This window comes from Arachis hypogaea, chromosome 17, assembly GCF_003086295.3.
Source record: "Arachis hypogaea cultivar Tifrunner chromosome 17, arahy.Tifrunner.gnm2.J5K5, whole genome shotgun sequence".
Taxonomy (NCBI): domain Eukaryota; kingdom Viridiplantae; phylum Streptophyta; class Magnoliopsida; order Fabales; family Fabaceae; genus Arachis; species Arachis hypogaea.
In genome coordinates, this window is record NC_092052.1 from 13,852,560 (window position 1) to 13,872,122 (window position 19,563).

Consider the following 19,563-nt stretch of genomic DNA (forward strand, 5'->3'; position numbering starts at 1 on the left):
TTACCTTAAAATTACCAAAATTTGAGGATTTGATTTTTTGAAAAATAATTTTTATATGGAGAAAAAGATCTCCTGGAAAGTAAAATTTGAACAATTGGAAGAGAGAAGTACAATGGTATCAAACGATTTTATGGGGATCAAACCAGACCAAATAATTTATGTGATATAAAATTTATTGAATCAATTTAAGTATATATAATCAAATAATTTGTGTGATATAAAATTTGTTGAGAATCAATTTAAGTATATATATATTGGAAAAATATTTTTTTAAAATAAAAATATTAGTAAAATAGTAAATTAAGATTTAATCAATTTTAAATTTGTAACATTTATTGGTTGCTTATGACATCTTTAATTTTTCCAGCTCGACGCGACTAATTCTACTTAAGGTTTGTCGTTGCCTAATTAATTATTGTATACAAAAGTTAAGATTCAAATATCTAATTTAAAAATAATTAAAATATTTTATTATTGAGATTCTCAAAAAAGCTTGATTCATATATTTATTGACTAATTTTATGGTATCTATTATTTAGTATTTAATTTTTTTCTAATTTACTTTTTATATTAAATTTTAAATATTTAAAAATGATTTATTTTTATATTTTTAAATTAAAAATTAATTTTTAATTATTTTTAACAAGTTAAACACCACTTTTCGGTTTTCAGTTTTCACTTTTGATGCCCTAAAGTCCTAAACCTCAACAATGACCCATTTCTCTCTCTTGCTCTCCCTCCATATATACCAACACTCTCCACGCTCTTCCCTCCTCACACAAACACAACCCTTTGGCCTTCTCTTTCTCTGTCTCCAAAACACTAAAACTCGCATACAGAGAGAAGAAACCATGGCCACCAAAATCATCAGCATTGCAACACTACTCTTACTAGCTCTCTTCACAACAACACAAGCCAGAATCCCCGGTGTCTACACTGGCTCCGCATGGGAGACTGCTCACGCCACATTCTACGGTGGCAGCGACGCCTCCGGAACAATGGGTATCCACCATCACTTCAAAGTTTCTTCCTTTCTAACCCTTCAACTCAAAAACCTTCACTTTTCTTATATTTTACTATGTTTCCTCTGTTTTCCTCTGTTTTCAACTAAACCCATCTATCACCAAACCTTCAAAGTCCAAACCCACACATATAATGTTCTCTCATTTTCCACCTTCAAAAAATTTTAGCTTCCAAAATGGAAAATCGATTTTTTTTAATTAATAATTAGCGGCAAATGTTAATAATGTTCCATAGAAGAGAAGAGAAAGGAAAGCTGAAAATTAACTTGCTATTATGATTACTACGCAGGAGGGGCATGTGGTTATGGAAACTTGTACAGCCAAGGGTACGGTGTGAACACGGCGGCGTTGAGCACTGCACTGTTCAACAATGGCTTCAGCTGCGGAGCGTGTTTCGAGATCAAATGCGCCAACGACCCCAACTGGTGCCATGCGGGTTCGCCATCGATATTCGTGACGGCAACTAACTTCTGCCCTCCCAACTACGCTCTCCCAAGTGACAATGGGGGTTGGTGCAACCCTCCAAGGCCACACTTCGATCTCGCCATGCCCGTGTTCCTCAAGATCGCTCAGTACCGCGCTGGTATTGTTCCCGTCTCTTACCGCAGGTAACTAACTCTTCTTTGACTTTTTGAGATTGTGTCTTTTCAACTTATCAAAGAAAAAAAAAAGAGAGAAAACGGTGTCGTTTGGGGAGACAAAGTGAGCTAAGATTCTGCTACGGTGGAGACAAGACAGTAATAGTGGGAATGGTATGCAATATTTGACGATGTAGTCTCAACTCCCAACTATGAATACAAATGAGAGGAGGGTACCATTTTCTACGTGGACCCCAGTAGCCGAAAACGGACAATCTGGACCGTTCATCTCAACGGGATTCGGGATTCTGAAACATTTGGCCGCGTAACTGCACGATTCCCCAAACATAGAATCTTCTTTTTTCATCTTTCCACTCCATGCATCATGATTCCCTCCCACACTGTTTAACTATACAGAAAAGGAAAATTAAAAAAGATATTAAAAATTTGAAGTACTCTCAATTTTGCAGTGAATATTATGAGACTAATTTACTTTTTTTCACAAAACTAAAATATTGTTAAAGCTATATTTGTCTAAAGGTTACAAAAACTAACTCATAATTGGTGGATTTTTTTTTCTCTTAAAAAATGATAAAACCCTGTAACAATGTTTTATTACGATTGTGCCCCTGTTGTGTAGGGTTCCATGCCGCAAGCAAGGTGGGATGAGATTCACGATCAACGGTTTCCGTTACTTCAACTTGGTTTTGATCACGAACGTGGCAGGTGCAGGGGATATCATGAGGGCGAGTGTGAAGGGTTCCAATACAGGGTGGATGACCATGAGCCGTAACTGGGGTCAAAACTGGCAATCAAACTCTGTTTTGGTTGGTCAGTCACTCTCCTTCAGGGTCACAGCCAGTGACCGTCGCACTTCCACTTCTTGGAACATTGCACCCTCTAATTGGCAATTTGGCCAAACCTTCACCGGCAAAAACTTTAGGGTCTAGAAATATACATACAACATGTTATTATCGTATATATTTTATTTGTGAAATATTTGTATCCATTTGCGTATTATTCATCATTAAACGAGGTATAGACTCAATTTAATTGGAGTTTATATTTTATCTAATGATAAATAATATTTGAATTGGTACAATATTTCACATCTTATATATATGTTCAATGAACATCATTAAAATAGAAAATTAAAAAGCGGTGGTATGTATTAGTGATACTTTTTGACATTTTCTTTGTCTTGTTTTGAGGTAGTGGGGAATCAATCAAATATATGTCTTCGGTATATGGGTTTAGGTTTTTCTTCAAGTTTTTTATATAGATATCTCCATTTTGAGTAAAAGATGGTGGAGAATATGACGATGTAATGAACTTTTTGAAAGGAGCTGAAGTGGCTTGCAAGTTTATATGCCCGCAGCTATGCTTACTATATATATTATCATATTATATATTTTAATATAACATGATCATCAAGTCTGGTTAAATATTTTCTTTGTTAATTATAATTATAGTTTCTCATTGATATTGCTGAGATGAGTTTGATGTGAGTTTATGCTTTGCTATCTCGAGCCTTGGATATGGTTCATTTTATTAGTACTAATGATAAGCTACTACTAATTGAAATTCGAAAAGTGTGGTTAGTTGATGCATGCATCTTTCATAATTAAGCATGCTTTATTTACCAGCGCCGAAAAGTTAAAGGAGAAAAAAAATATTCAAATCAACGTTGATTAATAAGAGTATTTGTCTCTTCTTTGATATATTGGTATTAAAAGTAGATTCTATGCCTTCCGTGATGGTTTTCCTAACTTCTCTGATGCTATCTTATGTATTAATTATGTTAGTAATGTCGAGGTTATCTTTAATTTATTTGTGAAATTGCAAAAAGGTCTGATTTAGGCATAATGCAAGTCGAATTATATTAAAAGAAAGTAGGTTTATATATATATATATATTAGGATTTTCTAAGAAGTGTGCCTTAGAACATCTTCGACAGAAGAATTTATTTTTGTTCTTATTTTTGCTTCATCTATTCTTAAAGTTAAAGAGCAAGATAGTCGCATCGCAATCCACAATTACATCATACAAAGTAACAAAACTACACCAGTCCTTCTTTACTCGTCACTTTAAGAAAAGAAGTGGCATAATTATAATATATTTTATTATGTGTCATTATCACATATCAATTAAAAAAATTTATTTAGTTTTAAATTTTATCACACGATTACAATTCTAAGAATAATATTGACACAAACAATGAAACATAATGTAACAACAGAATAAATTAATCAGATGATAAAAACTAAGTGAAGACATTTCTACAAGCATATTTGATAATTAAAGCACATTGCTATAGTGAAGGACAAAATGATTTGAAACATTAATATAAAATTTCCCATGCAATAAATCTAGAAGTATTTTGAGAGAAAAGATGTAAATTTAAGCACTTAGTCCTTGTCTAAATAATTTTCTTTCTAGCTATTCACATCCAAGCATTTACATAATTTCCCTCTAACGTTTATGAAGTTTCCATTGCTCCAATAGAAAATTTACCCCTTCTTGCAAAGTGGCTTTTCTTCCATCTTTGTAGTTCCATAATTCCGAGGTTATGTACCGTCCACTTGGATTGTATTCATTTATCTCTCTTAAAGCTTCCACCACAGCGTTGTACACTTCTTCCCCCATCTCGTTTTTTAGTCCTTTCAACTTTTCATCGTTATCATCTACCATTTCCTGAAATGAAACAAATGAGCAAAGCCAGATAAGAAAAACATAATATCATAAAAATAATGCAACAAAGTTTTAGACATGAATAGAAGTTGTAAATGACTAAATGCAGTATTCCTGTTTGGAATAACAACAAATAGACCAAAACAATGGTCCACAACATTCCTATGTTCAACTGATATCCATATTTAGTTATTTACTTTCCATTGAAAGCAAATATGTTTAATCAAAAGTGTAATGCCAATGAGCCGTGGCTCAGACGGCATATGTCCCCCCTCCTCGCTAAGAGGTCTCGGGTTCGAGCCTCATCTAATATAAATTGACCCAAAAAAAAAAGTGTAATTAATCTTAAGGCGTCTTCCTCAATAATATTGGACACAAAAATAAAGGGGCAAAAGACATTACACCTTATGTAAAATAAGCTGATCGGTGTCACATAAAGACTAAAGACAAACCACACAACTTAGTTTGTCATAAAATTATTCAACTTAAAACATATACATTCAATGTTACCTTCCATTTTTTTTCCTCCAGTGATCTAAAGTCTTTTTCTAGATTTCATTTTATGGCAGATAGGGCCTATGAAATCCCAATTCTCAGTAAACATAAACCCTGAAGTTTCAGGACCAATATGTTCTAGAGGTCACACAGTTATAAACCTAGAGGTTGGCTGGCTATGGGGAAGGAAGGGTTTTGAAGGGTGTAAAATTTACACTACAAGCTTTCCCGTCCCCTCCCTTCTCTTCCAAACGCAATTCACAAACAAGCCTTATGGTACATGGATCAAAGCTTCTTCTTCATCTCCTGTTTCAAGTAAAGCAGCTATCATGGATATTTATTATCTTCATCCATCAATAAAACAATGGGATAAATGGAATGCTAATAAACGAAGGGTATTGGGTTATATAGAGTAGAAATCTTTAAAAAAATTTCTTCAATAAATACACTATAGAAGCATTGGAAACTACAAAGTTTTAGTTTTTTTAATAAATTATTTCTACATTAAACACCTTAACGAATGCCCTTTAGAAAAACTGTAAAAGAAAGATACAAATTCTATTAAGACTGAAGAGCAATATCAAGAAAAAAAATATTTCAATAGATCTATAAGATTAGCAAAGGCACACCTGATGTTTCCCATCAATTGTGCTGATTTTAAAGGGATGCCAGTCTGGGTCCTTAAGATACTCTTCCCACAATGAACACAGTTCTAAAGCTCTCTCTTCTGCTTCCTCATCATTATATCTTTTCCTCATAAATTCAACAAACGGTCTAATATCAAGTTCCCCCATTCTCCTCACACCAATATTGCCACGAGTACACATGTCTTTAACTCCCTGAAACATTTAAAATATAAGAAAGCATGGAGAAAGGAAAGGAAGTTTCAATGTTCAGAGCATAAAAATCCATGAGCCACAAGTCAGGTAACAGACGAGAACTGAATATCCACACAATATGACTGTTGCACCATTACAAGTCAGCAGTGCTGGTCTCTTCTACAAGTACAGTTTTAGAGACCTATGAATTAGAAATAATCAATTGGGCGACATGTTAATTAGATATCAAATAAATAAGTTTTGACTTTAGTGGAGTTACTTGGTTACCTTGATGTCTAACTGAATAAATTAAATTTGGCAAATAAAAAAAAGAAAAAGAATGCACTATAAAAGAAACCTTAATTTAAAACAAAGTATATTTCATCTCCAACGAAATTTTTATTTCTTTCATTGTGGTTCATACAGGACAGTTTCATCAATCAGTTAATATCTTATCTGATTCATATAAGAATTTATTGAGCTGACAACAAGCAAAACCTGTGTCTATAAAATGACCGGGTCATATTCCAATGACAGCCAAGAAATCAGATATCAAAGTATTAAAAAAAACAGGACCTGATTGAGCAGATGCGCTTACAGTGTAGTTCAAAAAAATATGCACTTTGGAATACTTTTCAATATGCGGTTATCAGGGAAAAAGGGAAAACAAAAAACTTACACTAATCAACACTTTTCGAGCATCCTGCAGCTCATCGTTGCTCTTACGCTCTTTAACAATTAGTGCTTGGTTCAATGTCCCTATCTCTCGAAGTGACTGTTCCTTATCTCTTAATTCGTTATATAAAATATCCATCACATTCAAAACTTCAGAATCTCCATCATCTTCCATGTGCTTCATGACATTTAATTTTCCTTTTAGTTGGTGAATCTCCAACTCCAATTTCTGTTTCATATCCAATTGTTTTTCAAGCCGGATAATTTTAGCATGGAGTTCTTCTTTTTGTCGCTGGATAAACAAATAGTCAATAGCATTAACAATTACACCTTTTTGCAATATAAAGTATAAATAAAGCCTCAAAACAGGTTATGCAAACCTCCTGATCTGCAGCCAGTCTCAAAAGATTTTTATTAGCCTTCTCTTGTTCATGAACAGCAATCTGAAGAGAGCTGTTTTTCATTGCATTCTGAAAAGACAATAAAATGAGGATTATCAAATAAACCTATCTTACATGCATCTTAATCACGCCAATATTATTAAAGGGGATCGACCACTCGTCTAAATAAAAAAAATATGATGCCAAAGTGTTGGTTACAGATTCTTCGGAATAAATAAAAAAAATAAATCTCATTTGGAGGATACAGGTGAAGTGGTAAAACTAGAAAAGCCACTGTAAAATTCTAATGCATACACCTCTAGACTGATGGTTTACTTTCTCCCTCTTTTCCAAAAATTTCATCCCATAAATTGCCTGCTTAGTGTATGACAACTCAATGGTATTCATTATTGTTCAATTGTAATTGTTCAACCCACGACACATATTGAAGATTGTGTCTGGTGATATCTACTAGAATGGAGTAAAGATCACACATAGTATAAGCTGGTTTAAGATCAAATTTTGCATGATGTAAACAATGATTATTGAATGCAATATAAAATTAAAACATTTACTGAGACTAGGTAACCATGTAATGCAGTGTATTTATCAATTAAGAATAAAATACACAACCCTCCGTCTTAACAACTAAGCACCCTTGAAAAGTATTTTCTCCTTCAATCTTCATTTTGAAGCATCTTAGAAAAGGAGTAACAAAATAACAAAAGCACCGCACCTCCTCAATCTCTTCTTTCAACTTTTTTCTTTCACTTTCATTATGTGCTTCCCGCTTTTCCAATTCTATTCTTCGCAACTCAAGCTCGGTTTTCTGAGATTCTAATTGTAACTTAAGCCTTTCATGGCCACTAAAAATATTCTGAAAATATTGCCTTGCACTTGACTGTATTTTCTTCATCTCTGAATACAAGCAATAAAGACATAAAACGATATCATTACCATCGTCCAGGATCATTCTAAAATAATCAGTTGCAAATCTATTGTCGTGTTCTAACAGGACGTTCTGAACATTTTTTAATTTATTTTTAAATAGTAGATTCTATCGTGAAAACATGATGCTATTGCAACCAAAGTTTTTGGACTTTAATTCTGCAATAAGTTATTAAAATTGGAGTTAGTCCAGCGATCCAGAAATTGTCATGCTGGAAGTTGTACTAGGCAAACAAATTATTGGTTGCATCACAGCATTGGGTACTTAAAAAATGGACAATAAACCGTAAACATGAAATAGTAACAATTGCATACATAACCAATGAATCATAATCCAAACTGAAGAAAAAGCGACTTAGGCAAAATATTAACATATACCTTCGTCATGAGATTTAGTGAGCTTATCTATTTCCCCCATTACAACATCAATTTTAATTGTAGCTTCACTGTACTGTACTTCCATCTCCTTTAAAAGCTTGTTCTTTACCTGAATAGTGTTAGTTAAATTGAGCACGAGTTTATCCTGCTTTCTAGCTTCTTCTTCCATAAGTTGATTTATAGTTCTGACATCCCTCATCTTCCGCAGTTGTTCCCCAATAATATTGTTCAACTTATAATCACTGACTCGTGCAAGCCAAGCATAAATACCATACTTCAGCTCAGTATTAGCAAGCCAGTCCTTTTTACCATGGTGATCTAGTTCATATGCTCTTTCAAAACGCAATGCATCATCCAAGCCTAGCCAATTATTATTGAATTCGACAAGAGCAGTTCCAGAGTGAACTTGTGAACTCCAAAGTGCACAAACTCTACGTGGATTAAAACCCCTGCTTTTGTATTCATCCCTCAACATGGCACCGCTTTGCCCAACACAACGTCCATCTTCTGTCTGTATAGTGGGAATATTAACTACAATCCCAGTCCAAGGCCACACAAACTGCTCATCAGAATTAACAAGATGGGTTTTGTCATCTGCAGGTTTCGATGGACCATCAATATTAATAACATCCTTTTTCAAATATTTTAGTAAAGCCAGATGATCTGCTTTCTCTGTGGCACTTCTCTTCTGTGAACTGCTCTGACCCACCCCAGAAGCATGTTCAAGTAGTTCTCTGTACACATAATCTCGTTTTCTCTTTTTTGGGCAGTATGGACACGTGAAAGTCTCATCTGAGGTTTTCACATTGTGATTTCCCATTTTAAGTTGTTCATAAGAATTATCTACATGCCACCTGCTTATTTGAGGTGCACTTGTATTAGTATCCCTTCTTGAGCGTTGTTCCATTACGCTTTTTCTCGGGCTTAGTACTTTGGTTCCTGAAAGACCAAAACTAGTGTTAGCACAAATTATTAATATCTTGTGTTATAGATTACTTCCATTAAATATTGTAAGAGGACAACTTCTGTTTTTGCATACTCTGTCACTGGAGTAATAATCACAACTTGAACAAAAACATTTGTAACGTATAATTGCTTTGCTAACTAAAAGTTTACCTTCATTCACAGATTTTAAGCGACCATTCGCATTAACCAGATCCGTTTTCAAATATTTCACTAAAGCTAGATGATTAGCCTTCTCTGTGCCACTTCTCTTTTGTGAGGAACTCTTACTTACCCCATAAGCATGTTCAAGAATTTCCCTGAGCACATAATACCGACTTAACTTTCTAGGGCAATAAGGACAAATGAAACCCTCGTCTGAGACTTTCACTATGTGCTTTCCCTTTTTGAGTTCCTCATAAGCTTTAATGAAATACCGCCGACTTATTCGAGATGCAGTTGTACCAGGATTTTTGTTAGAGCATTGACCCATCACAGTGTTGTGCGAACTCGCTGTTGGGGAACCTGAAAGACAAAAAGTACTGTCACTACCGACATTATTCATGTTGCTCTACAGATAGTCCCTTCAAATATCACTCAGAAATGACCCATTTCTGCATACTGGGAAAAATTTATGTTGAACAGAAATTTTGTTTTTGTTGCTTCATTAAGAGGTGATCACCTTTATCTGCAGGTTCTGATGGGCAATTTGCATCCTTAATTATAACATCCTTTTTCAAATATTTCATTAAAGCTAGATGAGTAGCTTTTTCTTTCATGCTTCTCTTCTGTGAACTACTCTGACCCACCCCAGAAGCATGTGCAAGGATTTCCCTGTACGCATAATTCTGTTTTCTGTTTTTAGGGCAGAATGGGCAAGCAAACGTATCATCTGAGGTTTTCGCATTTTGACTTGCCGTTTTGAGTTTGTTATAAAATTTATTTACATAGAACCCACTTATTTGAGTAGCACTTATATTAGTATCCTTGTCAGAGGAGTGATGCTGTACTGTATCTCCCATGCTTAATACATTGGTACCTGGAAACAACAGATTAATGTTAGAACTGATTTTTTTCTGTTGCCATATATATATTTATTATGCCATTAAACATGTTCATGAATTGGACAATTTCTGCAGAAAAACTTAGTAAAGAATAAATAACTTCAGCATAACAAGATTGAACACCTTTATCTACAGGTTTTGACGGGCCATCGAAACTCGCAAGATCTTTTCCCAAATATTTTGCTAAAGCCATATGATTAGCCTTCTCTCTTGCACTTCTTTTTAGTGCACTACTATGACAAACCTCAGAAGCATGTTGAAGGAGTTCCCTATACAGATATCCCTGTTTTCTCTTAGGGCAATATGGACAAGTGAAGGTCTCATCTGAGATTCTCACAAGGTGAATTCCCTTCTTGAGCTCTTCATAAGATTCATCTACATACCATGAACTTATTTGAGGTGCACTTGCGCTAGTATCCGTGTTGGAGGTGGAGCAATGAGCCATTACAGTTTCTCCCAGCCAAGGTATTACAATAACTGAAACACAGATATTAACATTAGAACTGAGTACAGATGGTTGCAGTGTTGGTTTACCTATCGCTTCCATGAAAAAATAAATAAAAAATAAACAAACATTGTGGAGTAGCAAATTTCTTCCAAAAATTCTCCATTACTTTAAATTTTATTAATTGTATAAAACTATAAATTGTTAGAATTTTTCCTATGAGTAAATTTATGGTTGAACCATGATCAAACCAGGGAAACAGTTCCAACCAGAAACATGACCAGTTTGATGCCTGCCCCATTTGATTTTAAAACAGTGATCTTACCACCATTGTCCCCCTTTTTTGTCTAGAGTTCATTTGGTTCCAGCTAACCTAACTCAAGTTATATAAGCTTATAATAAGAAGAAAAATTTACATAAAACAGAAAGACAATGCAATGCAGTGCACGAAAGCATGCATGGCAATTCGGCAATTCAAAGTTGAATAATAAATCAATCAATTTCATAGGATGAATTCTGAGTCACCAATGCACAAAGAATTAGGAAATTAAAAAAAAACAATAAGCATATATATATTTTGCAATTGGGTAAAATGTAGGGTAGAGAGAGAAGAAAGGAAGAGAGGTTATTCACCTGAGAACTAAGAAATTGGAAGACGTTTGAGGCGTAGTTTTGGAATTGGGGTATTGGGAGAAAGAAAGTAGTGCGATTGGAACAAAGAACGTTGCGAGTGAAGGGAATGAAACTATGGGAGCGATTTAGAGTAAGGAGTAACTCGGTACTGCCACTGCCATTTCCGTTTCAGTGTTTCACGTTTCCTTGTCAGCCGCAGAAATCACCCAAATAACAAAATCACTAATAATCGGACGGTTTAATTAATCTGTTGGTCTATATAATTTGCGAAATTTTTAATTAAATTTTTATATTTTTTTTAATTGAGTTTTTACACCAACTTTTTTTAATTAAATCCTTACATTTTTTTATTTGAGTTTTTGCATTAATTTTTTTTAGTTGAATCTCTGTACAATTAAACCAATTACTACTAAGAGGAACCTGATTGGAAAAAAAAATAGTACAGAGACCCAATTAAAAGAAAAAAAAAATATAGGGATCTAATTAAAAATTTCGTGAAACTATAAGGACTAATAGAATAATTAAACCTAATTTAACATTTTTAATAAGAAAAACTAACATTTGTACCCATGAATTTTACGAATGTTGACAAAAGTACTAATATAAAAAGAAAATTGACTGTACCCATAAAAGACTAGGTCCATCTGTCAAAAATACTCAAACATTATTAACTCGTTTGCTCCGTTAACTTAAAGGCCAACTCACGTTAAGTGCTTACCTGGCTATGAAACAGTAAATTGATGTATCCAAACATGTTGTTATCATTATAATATGAGAAAGTATGGAGAACTGTTCCGAGGGTTACCTGAAACTGTAGGTCGATCTCGAATGAGATCTTCTGTGCTGGTCGGAGCTGACGTGTCCGACTGGTGGATGGTGGCCGGAGCGGCCGTGTCCGACTTGTTGGACTGGCTATGCTGCTGATCCTTTGTCACCGGAGGGTGGTGGTACCTGCAAGGGACTCTGATACTTAAGTTAGCAAGGGTATTAAGCAGGTTTTTAGTAGAATCAGAATATGAGTTATACTTGGGTGCTCCATTGTATTTATAGTAGTGTGGAGTGACCTTCTTAGATAAGATAAGTTAGTTATCTTATCTTATCTTATCTTTGAGTGATGTCATCTTATCTTCAAGGGAACCGCCCTTATCTCTATAGGCTTGAACTGCCTTAGGATTTGGGTCGTGTTCCTCTGTTGGGCCCTTATTGGGCTTTTCCTGGCGATTTTGGCCGAACTCTTTGAAAAGAGGTCGGACGGTTTGACCTGAAGAGGTCGGTCGTCTTGTCGCTAAACATCCCGGGTCGGACAGCTCGACCCAGGGTATGAACAGTGCCCCTGCTCGAGCTCAGTCTTTCTTTTGAGGTCGAGTCTTTAGTTTTTAGGACTTCGATCTTTCTCTGGTGAAGCCGAACTCGAGCATTTGTCGACTTCTTCTTTGTAGAGTCTCCCTTTGAATGCGGAACGTTTTCTTTCTTTTTAATTTTTTGAAACAGGCGTTCCTTTTCTTTGAAACGCGCGTCTCTCTGCCTTGGGAACGTGCGAGGGTTTTAATAGCCCATTAATTCTTCCCTTTGCGGTTTTCCCCCTTTCTTCACTTTGAATTTTACCTTTCTCCCAGATTTTGGCTTCCGTTTCTTCTTCTCTCTTGCTCACTGTGTCTCCATTTTTCGCCTTTATTTTCTGGTTTGCCTGGGATTCTTTGTCTTTTACGCTTTCGCGCTTCTTCTTGTGGCACCGTTAGCGACTGTTTTGTTCTTTCGGAGGGTGGTCTTCAGCCTCGCTATTGCTTCGTCTTCTCAGTGCTCATTGTCTCTTCCCCTTTTCCGGTACGTTTCTGTTCTTTCTGTTCTTCTTCCTGCTTGCATTGTTTTTATGGAAAAGTTTTGATCTTGCTCAACTTTATGTTAGAAAGCTTGAACCTTTTTTGCGTCGTCATGCTTGATTGTTGCTGTGACGCATGCTTTTGGAGTTACTTTCGTCTTATGTACATCTTTTGGCTTTTTTCCTGATAGTTGATGCTTTTTCGAAAGCTTGTTATTGCCTTAGTTTGCGTCCTGAAACTGTTTGATTCTTTGAAAAAGGATTGTGCCTTTTGGTGATTTTGATCTGTTTGATGCTGATAGCTTCCTTGGTAGTTTTGTTGAATGATAGCTTCTTTTGATGGCTTTTTGAATTTTGTGGCTTTCTTCTCGGAGTGTCGCTTTTGTTAAAGTAAAAGGGGTTATTTTCTTGTTAGGAGGTGTAGAGATGTAGACTTGTAGATTTTCCTGAGTCCTTGTTCCATGATTGCCTCCAAAGGATGCCCCTGGATCTTTGGTGTGGGTCCTGGGGTATCCTTTTTTCTTGTTTGTGTTGCTTTTAGTCATATCTGTCCGAGCTAATTATGGCCGAGTTGTTGATTTAGTAATTCCTCTCTTTTTTTTTGTTGTAGGATTAGTTGACCATGTCTTCCTCTCGCAAAAATATTGTTGAGATCTCCTCCAAAGTCCCCGAGGGAATGTCCGATTGGCTGGACTCCCTTGTTCTGATGTGTGTTTCGCTTGTCGATTCCGAGTATCTTGTGGAACTTAGGAAACGTCATCGTATCTGTAATCGTAGAGACCAGGAAAAAGATTATGAGTTGATCGCGCCGGACTCCGAGGAGAGGGTTTGCTTTCCTTCTCTGACCCAAGGGGAGCATCCCTTCTTTTATGCATATGACTATTTTTTTCAGTCAGCTGAAAATTATCTTTCCTTTTACATCTTTTGAGACCGACTTGTTATGGTCATGCAATGTGTCCCCATCACAATTTCATCCGAATTCGTGGGGTTTTGTCAAAATTTTCCAGTTGTTATGTCAGGAGCTAGATATTAAGCCTTCACAAACTCTCTTCCTTTATCTTTTTGTTTTGACTAAACCCGGAATTTCTACCAAAAAGAAAGCCTCCTGGGTTTCCTTTCGATCCGCTCAGAGAAAGAAAGTATTTTCGATGTATGATGAGTCTTTTAGAGACTTCAAAAATTATTTCTTTAAAGTTCGAGCTGTTGAAGGAGCTCGCCCTTTTTTCCTAGATGAAAATGATGAGCCTACTTTTCCTTTAGAGTGGCAAAAGAATGTCGTGGTATCGAGGTATTCGTGGGATATGTTGAGTGAGGTCGAACATGCCTTTGTGAACTTGTTGGAGGAGAATTGGGGGCAGCCTCCTTACCTTGATACTAAAAAGTTTTTAGGGGATCCCTTGCTTCTCCGAGATGAGTTGGGTAGTGCCCGACTTCCCTCTTGTTATTTTTGTTTTTGTTGGTTTCTTTATCATTTTGGAACTTGGTTGTTGCTGTCTTTTTTCAGAGATGGTTAAAAATAATGACTCTTTGAGGGCCTTTAAAAAGGCGAGGAAAGCTACCGCGGTCCAGAACATCTCGGCCGGGGAGGGGTCCTCTCAGGTTCAGTCGAAGCCATCCATACCGAGCTCTCCTGGACCGAGGAGGATGATCCCTACTCCTCGGGTTCGTTTGGTTGATCCTCCACAGGCTTCTGTTGCTACCTCTGGCGCTCCTCCTCCGAAAAAGCAAAAGGCAGCTGAGCCCTTTAACTTTGATGCCCCTGACTTCGATGCTGTCGAGTTTGTCGACCAGCAAATCGGTCCTTCTGGTACCATCCCTACTGACGATGTTTCTCTTCTTCACCATCTGGATTTTATTACTCGAAGCAGCATCAAGATGGCACACATGAGGGCGGCTTTATATCGGACTGCCCAAGATCTTCCCATTCACGCTACAAAGGCCTTTATGGAGGAGGCCAAGTTGGAATTCGATCGGATGAAGGGTTTGAAGGAGGAGCTTGAAGTGAAGGTGACCAAGTTGGAGAAAGAGTTGGAGGGTGAAAAGACTAGTTCTATTGCCTTGGCGGCTTCTGCGAAGTTGGCTGAAGACAGGGCGTTGAAGCACAAGGAGAGCTATGTCACGACCTATAGGAAAATGATGCGTCTTAGAGATGATTTGGAGTCTGCCCGAGCTGATTATGCCGAGCTCCAGGGTCACCTTGTAGGCAGCATAAATGCTGCTTATGAGAACCTGAAGGAGCAGGTTCGGGTTCTTGCACCCGAGCTCGACCTTACTCTCTTCAGTTTGGACAACGTTGTGAAGGACGGAAAAATTGTCCCTGATGACCCTGATGATGATGATGTCGAATCTCGTTCTGTGCCCGCCGCCAAAGCTTCTGTTGTGCCGACTTCTTCACCCCCTGCAGCTATTTGTCCCGAGTCGGATCCTGATTGTCAAATCTTGAACCGGGATGATGGGACGGTGGATGCGGTGCCTCTTCAGACTCGTCCTCCTTCAACCCGTGCTGATGCAGCTGGGAAATCTTCAGATCCTCAATGATTATTTTGGATATTTGTGTATATAGCCCAGCTTGTGGGCTTTGAACTTTCATATTTTGTAATTGGTGGTTCTGACTTCTTGATACTCTTTTAGTTTCTTTTTTAGCAACTTTATTTTGAAAAACAAAGTAGTTTCTCAAGCTCTTGGGGCTGACTTTTGGTAGCCTCTTGGGTTTGTTATTATTATAACTTGTGTTTTTCATAACATGTTTGTCTGCATCTGTCTGGTACTTTTTTAGGTTTTTGGGAGTGTTGGAGCCTTGTTGTCTGACCTCTTTTGATTGCCTTTATATTTTCATACTTGTGGCTTGATTATTTTGAGGTTGTGGATGTTTGGGTCCAACTTGTATGTCAACTTCCTCACTTATGTCTGAAGTTATTTCTAGTAATCCGTTTTGTTTGGACCTTTGTTAGGTCTCTGTTAGGAATTACTTGTTAAGGTTTTTGGGCCGACTTCTTTACGTCGGTCCCTTCTAAGTTATTTCTAGTAGTCCTCTTTTTGGACCTTTGTCAGGTCTCTTTTAGGGATTACTTTTTATAACTTGTTTGTGGGAGGCCGACTTCCTCATGTCGGTCTCTTCTAAGTTATTTCTAGTAATCCTCTTTTTGGACCTTTGTCAGGTCTCTTTTAGGGATTACTTTTTATAACTTGTTTGTGGGAGGCTGACTTCATCATGTCGGTCTCTTCTAAGTTATTTCTAGTAATCCTCTTTTTGGACCTTTGTCAGGTCTCTTTTAGGGATTACTTTTTATAACTTGCTTGTGGGAGGCCGACTTCATCATGTCAGTCTCTTCTAAGTTATTTCTAGTAATCCTCTTTTTGGACATTTGTCAGCTCTCTTTTAGGGATTACTTTTTATAACTTGTTTGTGGGAGGCCGACTTCATCATGTCGGTCTCTTCTAAGTTATTTCTAGTAATCCTCTTTTTAGACCTTTGTCAGGTCTCTTTTAGGGATTACTTTTTATAACTTGTTTGTGGGAGGCCGACTTCATCATGTCGGTCTCTTCTAAGTTATTTCTCGTAATCCTCTTTTTTAAGGCTGGCCAGGCCTCTTTCCAGGGATTGACTTTTTATAACTTTAGTTATTGTGGTCGACTATTCCGACTTCTTTATGTCGGCCTGTCTTTTAAGTTATTTTTAGCAACCCATTTTGTTAAGACCTCGTCAGGTCCTTTCTATGGATCACTTTCGATAACTTCTTGCATTATTCTGTTTTTGTCGCTTTTTCATCTTTGCCGATTTTGTCGAAGTTAGGTTTGATCCTTGTTTGGTCGACCTTTTGATGAATTTGGTTTTCATCTTCTTTGGTCTTTATTGTGGTCGGACGATGAATTTGATCTTCACTTTCTACCGATCTTATAGCTTTATAATCAGGCGATGAATTTTTTAGCGTTTCAGACTAATGCATCTTTAGAATTTGTAGAAAATCTAAAAAACTTTATTCAGAAGAAAATGCAGATATATACATGTGGGAGTTTTATCCCTCTAAGTCGGGCAATTTGTAGATCTTGGCTTGGCACCTCATTAAAAAACCTTTTCAGGAAAAAGAGTGCACCTTATCCTAAGATCTTTATTACTTTCAACTATAGTACCTTCTTAGGTTGCAGGCGTGCCATAACCTAGGAAGCTCTCGCCCTTCGAGTTCGGACAGTCTGTAGTAGCCCTTTCCAAGTACTTCTATGACTCGGTTGGGTACTTTCCAGTTTGCTGCCAGCTTTCCTTCTCCAGGTCGAGTTGTTCCGATATCATTTCGGATTAGGATGAGGTCGTTCTCAGCAAAACCTTGCGGCACTACCTTTTGATTGTATCTTGAAGTTATTGGACGTTTTAATATCTCTTCCCTGATCCGAGCTCTTTCTCGAATTTCCGGAAGTAGGTAGAGTTCTTTCCTTTGAAGTTGGGAGTTGACTTCTTCATTATAGTGGATCACTCTGGGCGACCCTTCTTCGACCTCCACTGGGATCATTGCCTCCGTTCTATAGGCTAGTCGAAAAGGTGATTCATTTGTGGTGGAATGTGGCGTTGTTCGATATGCCTATAGGACTTGTGGGAGCTCTTCGGCCCAGGCTCCCTTTGCATCCTGTAATCTTCGTTTTAACCCGGCCAATATGACTTTGTTAGCAGCTTCCGCTTGTCCGTTGGCCTGGGGGTGTTCTACGGATATAAATTGGTGTTTTATGTTCAGATCGGCCACCAATTTTCTGAAGCCTGTATCTGTAAATTGAGTGTCATTGTCCGTGGTGATGGAGTGTGGAACCCCAAACCTTGTGACAATGTTTCTATATAGGAATTTTCGACTTCTTTGAGCAGTGGCGTTAGCTAGGGGTTCTGCCTCGATCTATTTTGTGAAATAGTCTACCCCTACTATGAGGAATTTGACTTGTCCCGATCCCTAAGGGAAAGGTCCGAGAAGGTCGAGTCCCCATTTTGTGAATAGCCAAGGTGAGGTTACGCTGATGAGTTTCTCTGGCGGGGCGATGTGAAAATTGGCGTGTTTCTGACATGGTGGACATGTCTTTACGAACTCTGTGGCTTGATTTTATAGAGTTGGCCAATAAAATCCTGTCCGGAGTACTTTTTTGGTAAGTGCCTGTGCTCCGAGATGATTGCCACAGATACCACTGTGTACTTCTTCTAAAACTTCCTTTGTGTTGGAAGTCGGCACACATTTTAACAATGGTATTGAAATTCCTCTTTTGTATAGAGTATTGTTTATGAAAGTGTAGTATTGTGCCTCCTGTTTTAACCTCTTTGCCTCCTTTTCATTTGTAGGGAGTGTTTCTATTTTGAGGTAGTTAATTATGGGAGTCATCCATCCTTGATCTAGATCTATTATGGCTAGGACTTTTTCTTCTTTCGAGATTGACGGGTTCTACAATATTTCCTGGATGAGGCTTCTATTGTTGCCCCTTGGTTTGGTGTTGGCTAGTTTTGAGAGTGCATCAGCTCGGGCATTCTGTTCTCGGGGTATGTGGCGGACCTCATATTCCCCGAGTTGTCCGAGCTGTTCCCTGGTTTTGTCCAAGTACTTTTTCATGGTGGGATCTTTGGTTTGGTAGCTCCCTGCTATTTGTGAAGTGACTACTTGTGAGTCGCTGAAGATGATAAGCTTTTGAGCTCCAACCTCCCTAGCCAGCTTCAAACCAGCTAGTAGCGCCTCATATTCAGCTTGGTTGTTTGAGGCAGGGAACCCGAATTTGAGGAAAAGTTCGATTTGGGTTCCCTGGTTGGTTTCAATTATCACACCCGCGCTGTTTCGAGGGTTACCTGAAACTGTAGGTCGATCTCGGACGAGATCTTCTGTGCTGGTCGGAGCTGACGTGTCCGGCTAGTGGATGGTGGCTGGAGCGACTGTGTCCGACTTGTTGGACTGGCTATGCTGCTGATCCTTTGTCACCGGAGAGTGGTGGTACCTGCAAGGAACTCCGATGCTTAAGTTAGCAAGGGTATTAAGTAGGTTTTTAGTAGAATCAGAGTATGGGTTATACCTGGGTGCTCCAGTGTATTTATAATGGTGTGGAGTGACCTTCTTAGATAAGATAAGTTAGTTATCTTATCTTATCTTTGAGTGAGGTCATCTTATCTTCAAGGGAACCGCCCTTATTTCTATAGGCTTGGGCTGCCTTTAGATTTGGGTCGTGTTCCTTTATCCGGGCCCTTTATTGGGCTTTTCTGGCGATTTGGCCGAGCTCTATGAGAAGAGGTCGGTTACCTTGTTGCTAAACATCCCGGGTCAGACAGTTTGACTCAGGGTATGAACAGTGCCCCTGCTCGAGCTTGATCTTTCTTCTGAGGTCGATTCCTAGTTTTTAAGACTTCGATCCTTCTATGGTGAAGCCGAACTCGAGCATTTTGTCGACTTCGCTGAAGCTTTTGAATGTGAAGCGTTTCTCCTTCGTTTCCTTCTAAAAGCGCGCGCTTTGCATTTAGCATTCTTGTCTTGGAAATGTGCGAGGGTTTAATTCCCTCTTTAATTTGATTTTAATGCCCCATTTCTCTTGCCTCTTTCATTTTGAACTTTACACATGAAAAACGGTTTTCTTCTTCTCTGTAACTTCCCCCCTTTTTTCTCTCTATCTTTCTACTTTACCTGAGACTTGCATTTTCGTGTTTTCCTCTGCGACGCTTGTTTGGTG

At 37.7% G+C, this 19,563-nt stretch overlaps 2 protein-coding genes across 3 annotated transcripts; one reads left to right on the forward strand and one right to left on the reverse strand.

Annotated features, from left to right (window-relative positions):
* Positions 1–726: 726 nt before the first annotated feature.
* LOC112766231 (expansin-A4) lies at positions 727–3,045 on the forward strand. Its single transcript, XM_025812127.3, has 3 exons — positions 727–1,002; positions 1,312–1,630; positions 2,241–3,045. Exons 1-3 carry the CDS (start codon positions 852–854, stop codon positions 2,548–2,550), a joined length of 780 nt encoding a protein of 259 aa, XP_025667912.1. The 5' UTR covers positions 727–851; the 3' UTR covers positions 2,551–3,045.
* An 831-nt stretch (positions 3,046–3,876) lies between these two features.
* Positions 3,877–11,302, reverse strand: LOC112764640 (protein INVOLVED IN DE NOVO 2). 2 transcript variants are annotated; one of them, XR_003183272.3, is made up of 11 exons: positions 11,070–11,302; positions 10,115–10,468; positions 9,610–9,966; positions 9,102–9,452; positions 7,986–8,924; positions 7,396–7,577; positions 6,660–6,749; positions 6,284–6,571; positions 5,416–5,625; positions 4,802–5,092; positions 3,877–4,294 (listed from the first exon to the last, which is right to left on the reverse strand). XR_003183272.3 is itself a non-coding variant. In XM_025810345.3 (10 exons), the coding sequence occupies exons 2-10, from the start codon at positions 10,434–10,436 to the stop codon at positions 4,073–4,075; spliced, it is 2,961 nt and encodes a 986-aa protein (XP_025666130.1). In that variant the 5' UTR covers positions 10,437–10,468; positions 11,070–11,302; the 3' UTR covers positions 3,877–4,072. The 2 variants fall into 2 exon arrangements, 1 of the variants encoding a protein (XP_025666130.1); XM_025810345.3 differs by lacking the exon at positions 4,802–5,092.
* Between the last annotated feature and the right edge of the window lie 8,261 nt (positions 11,303–19,563).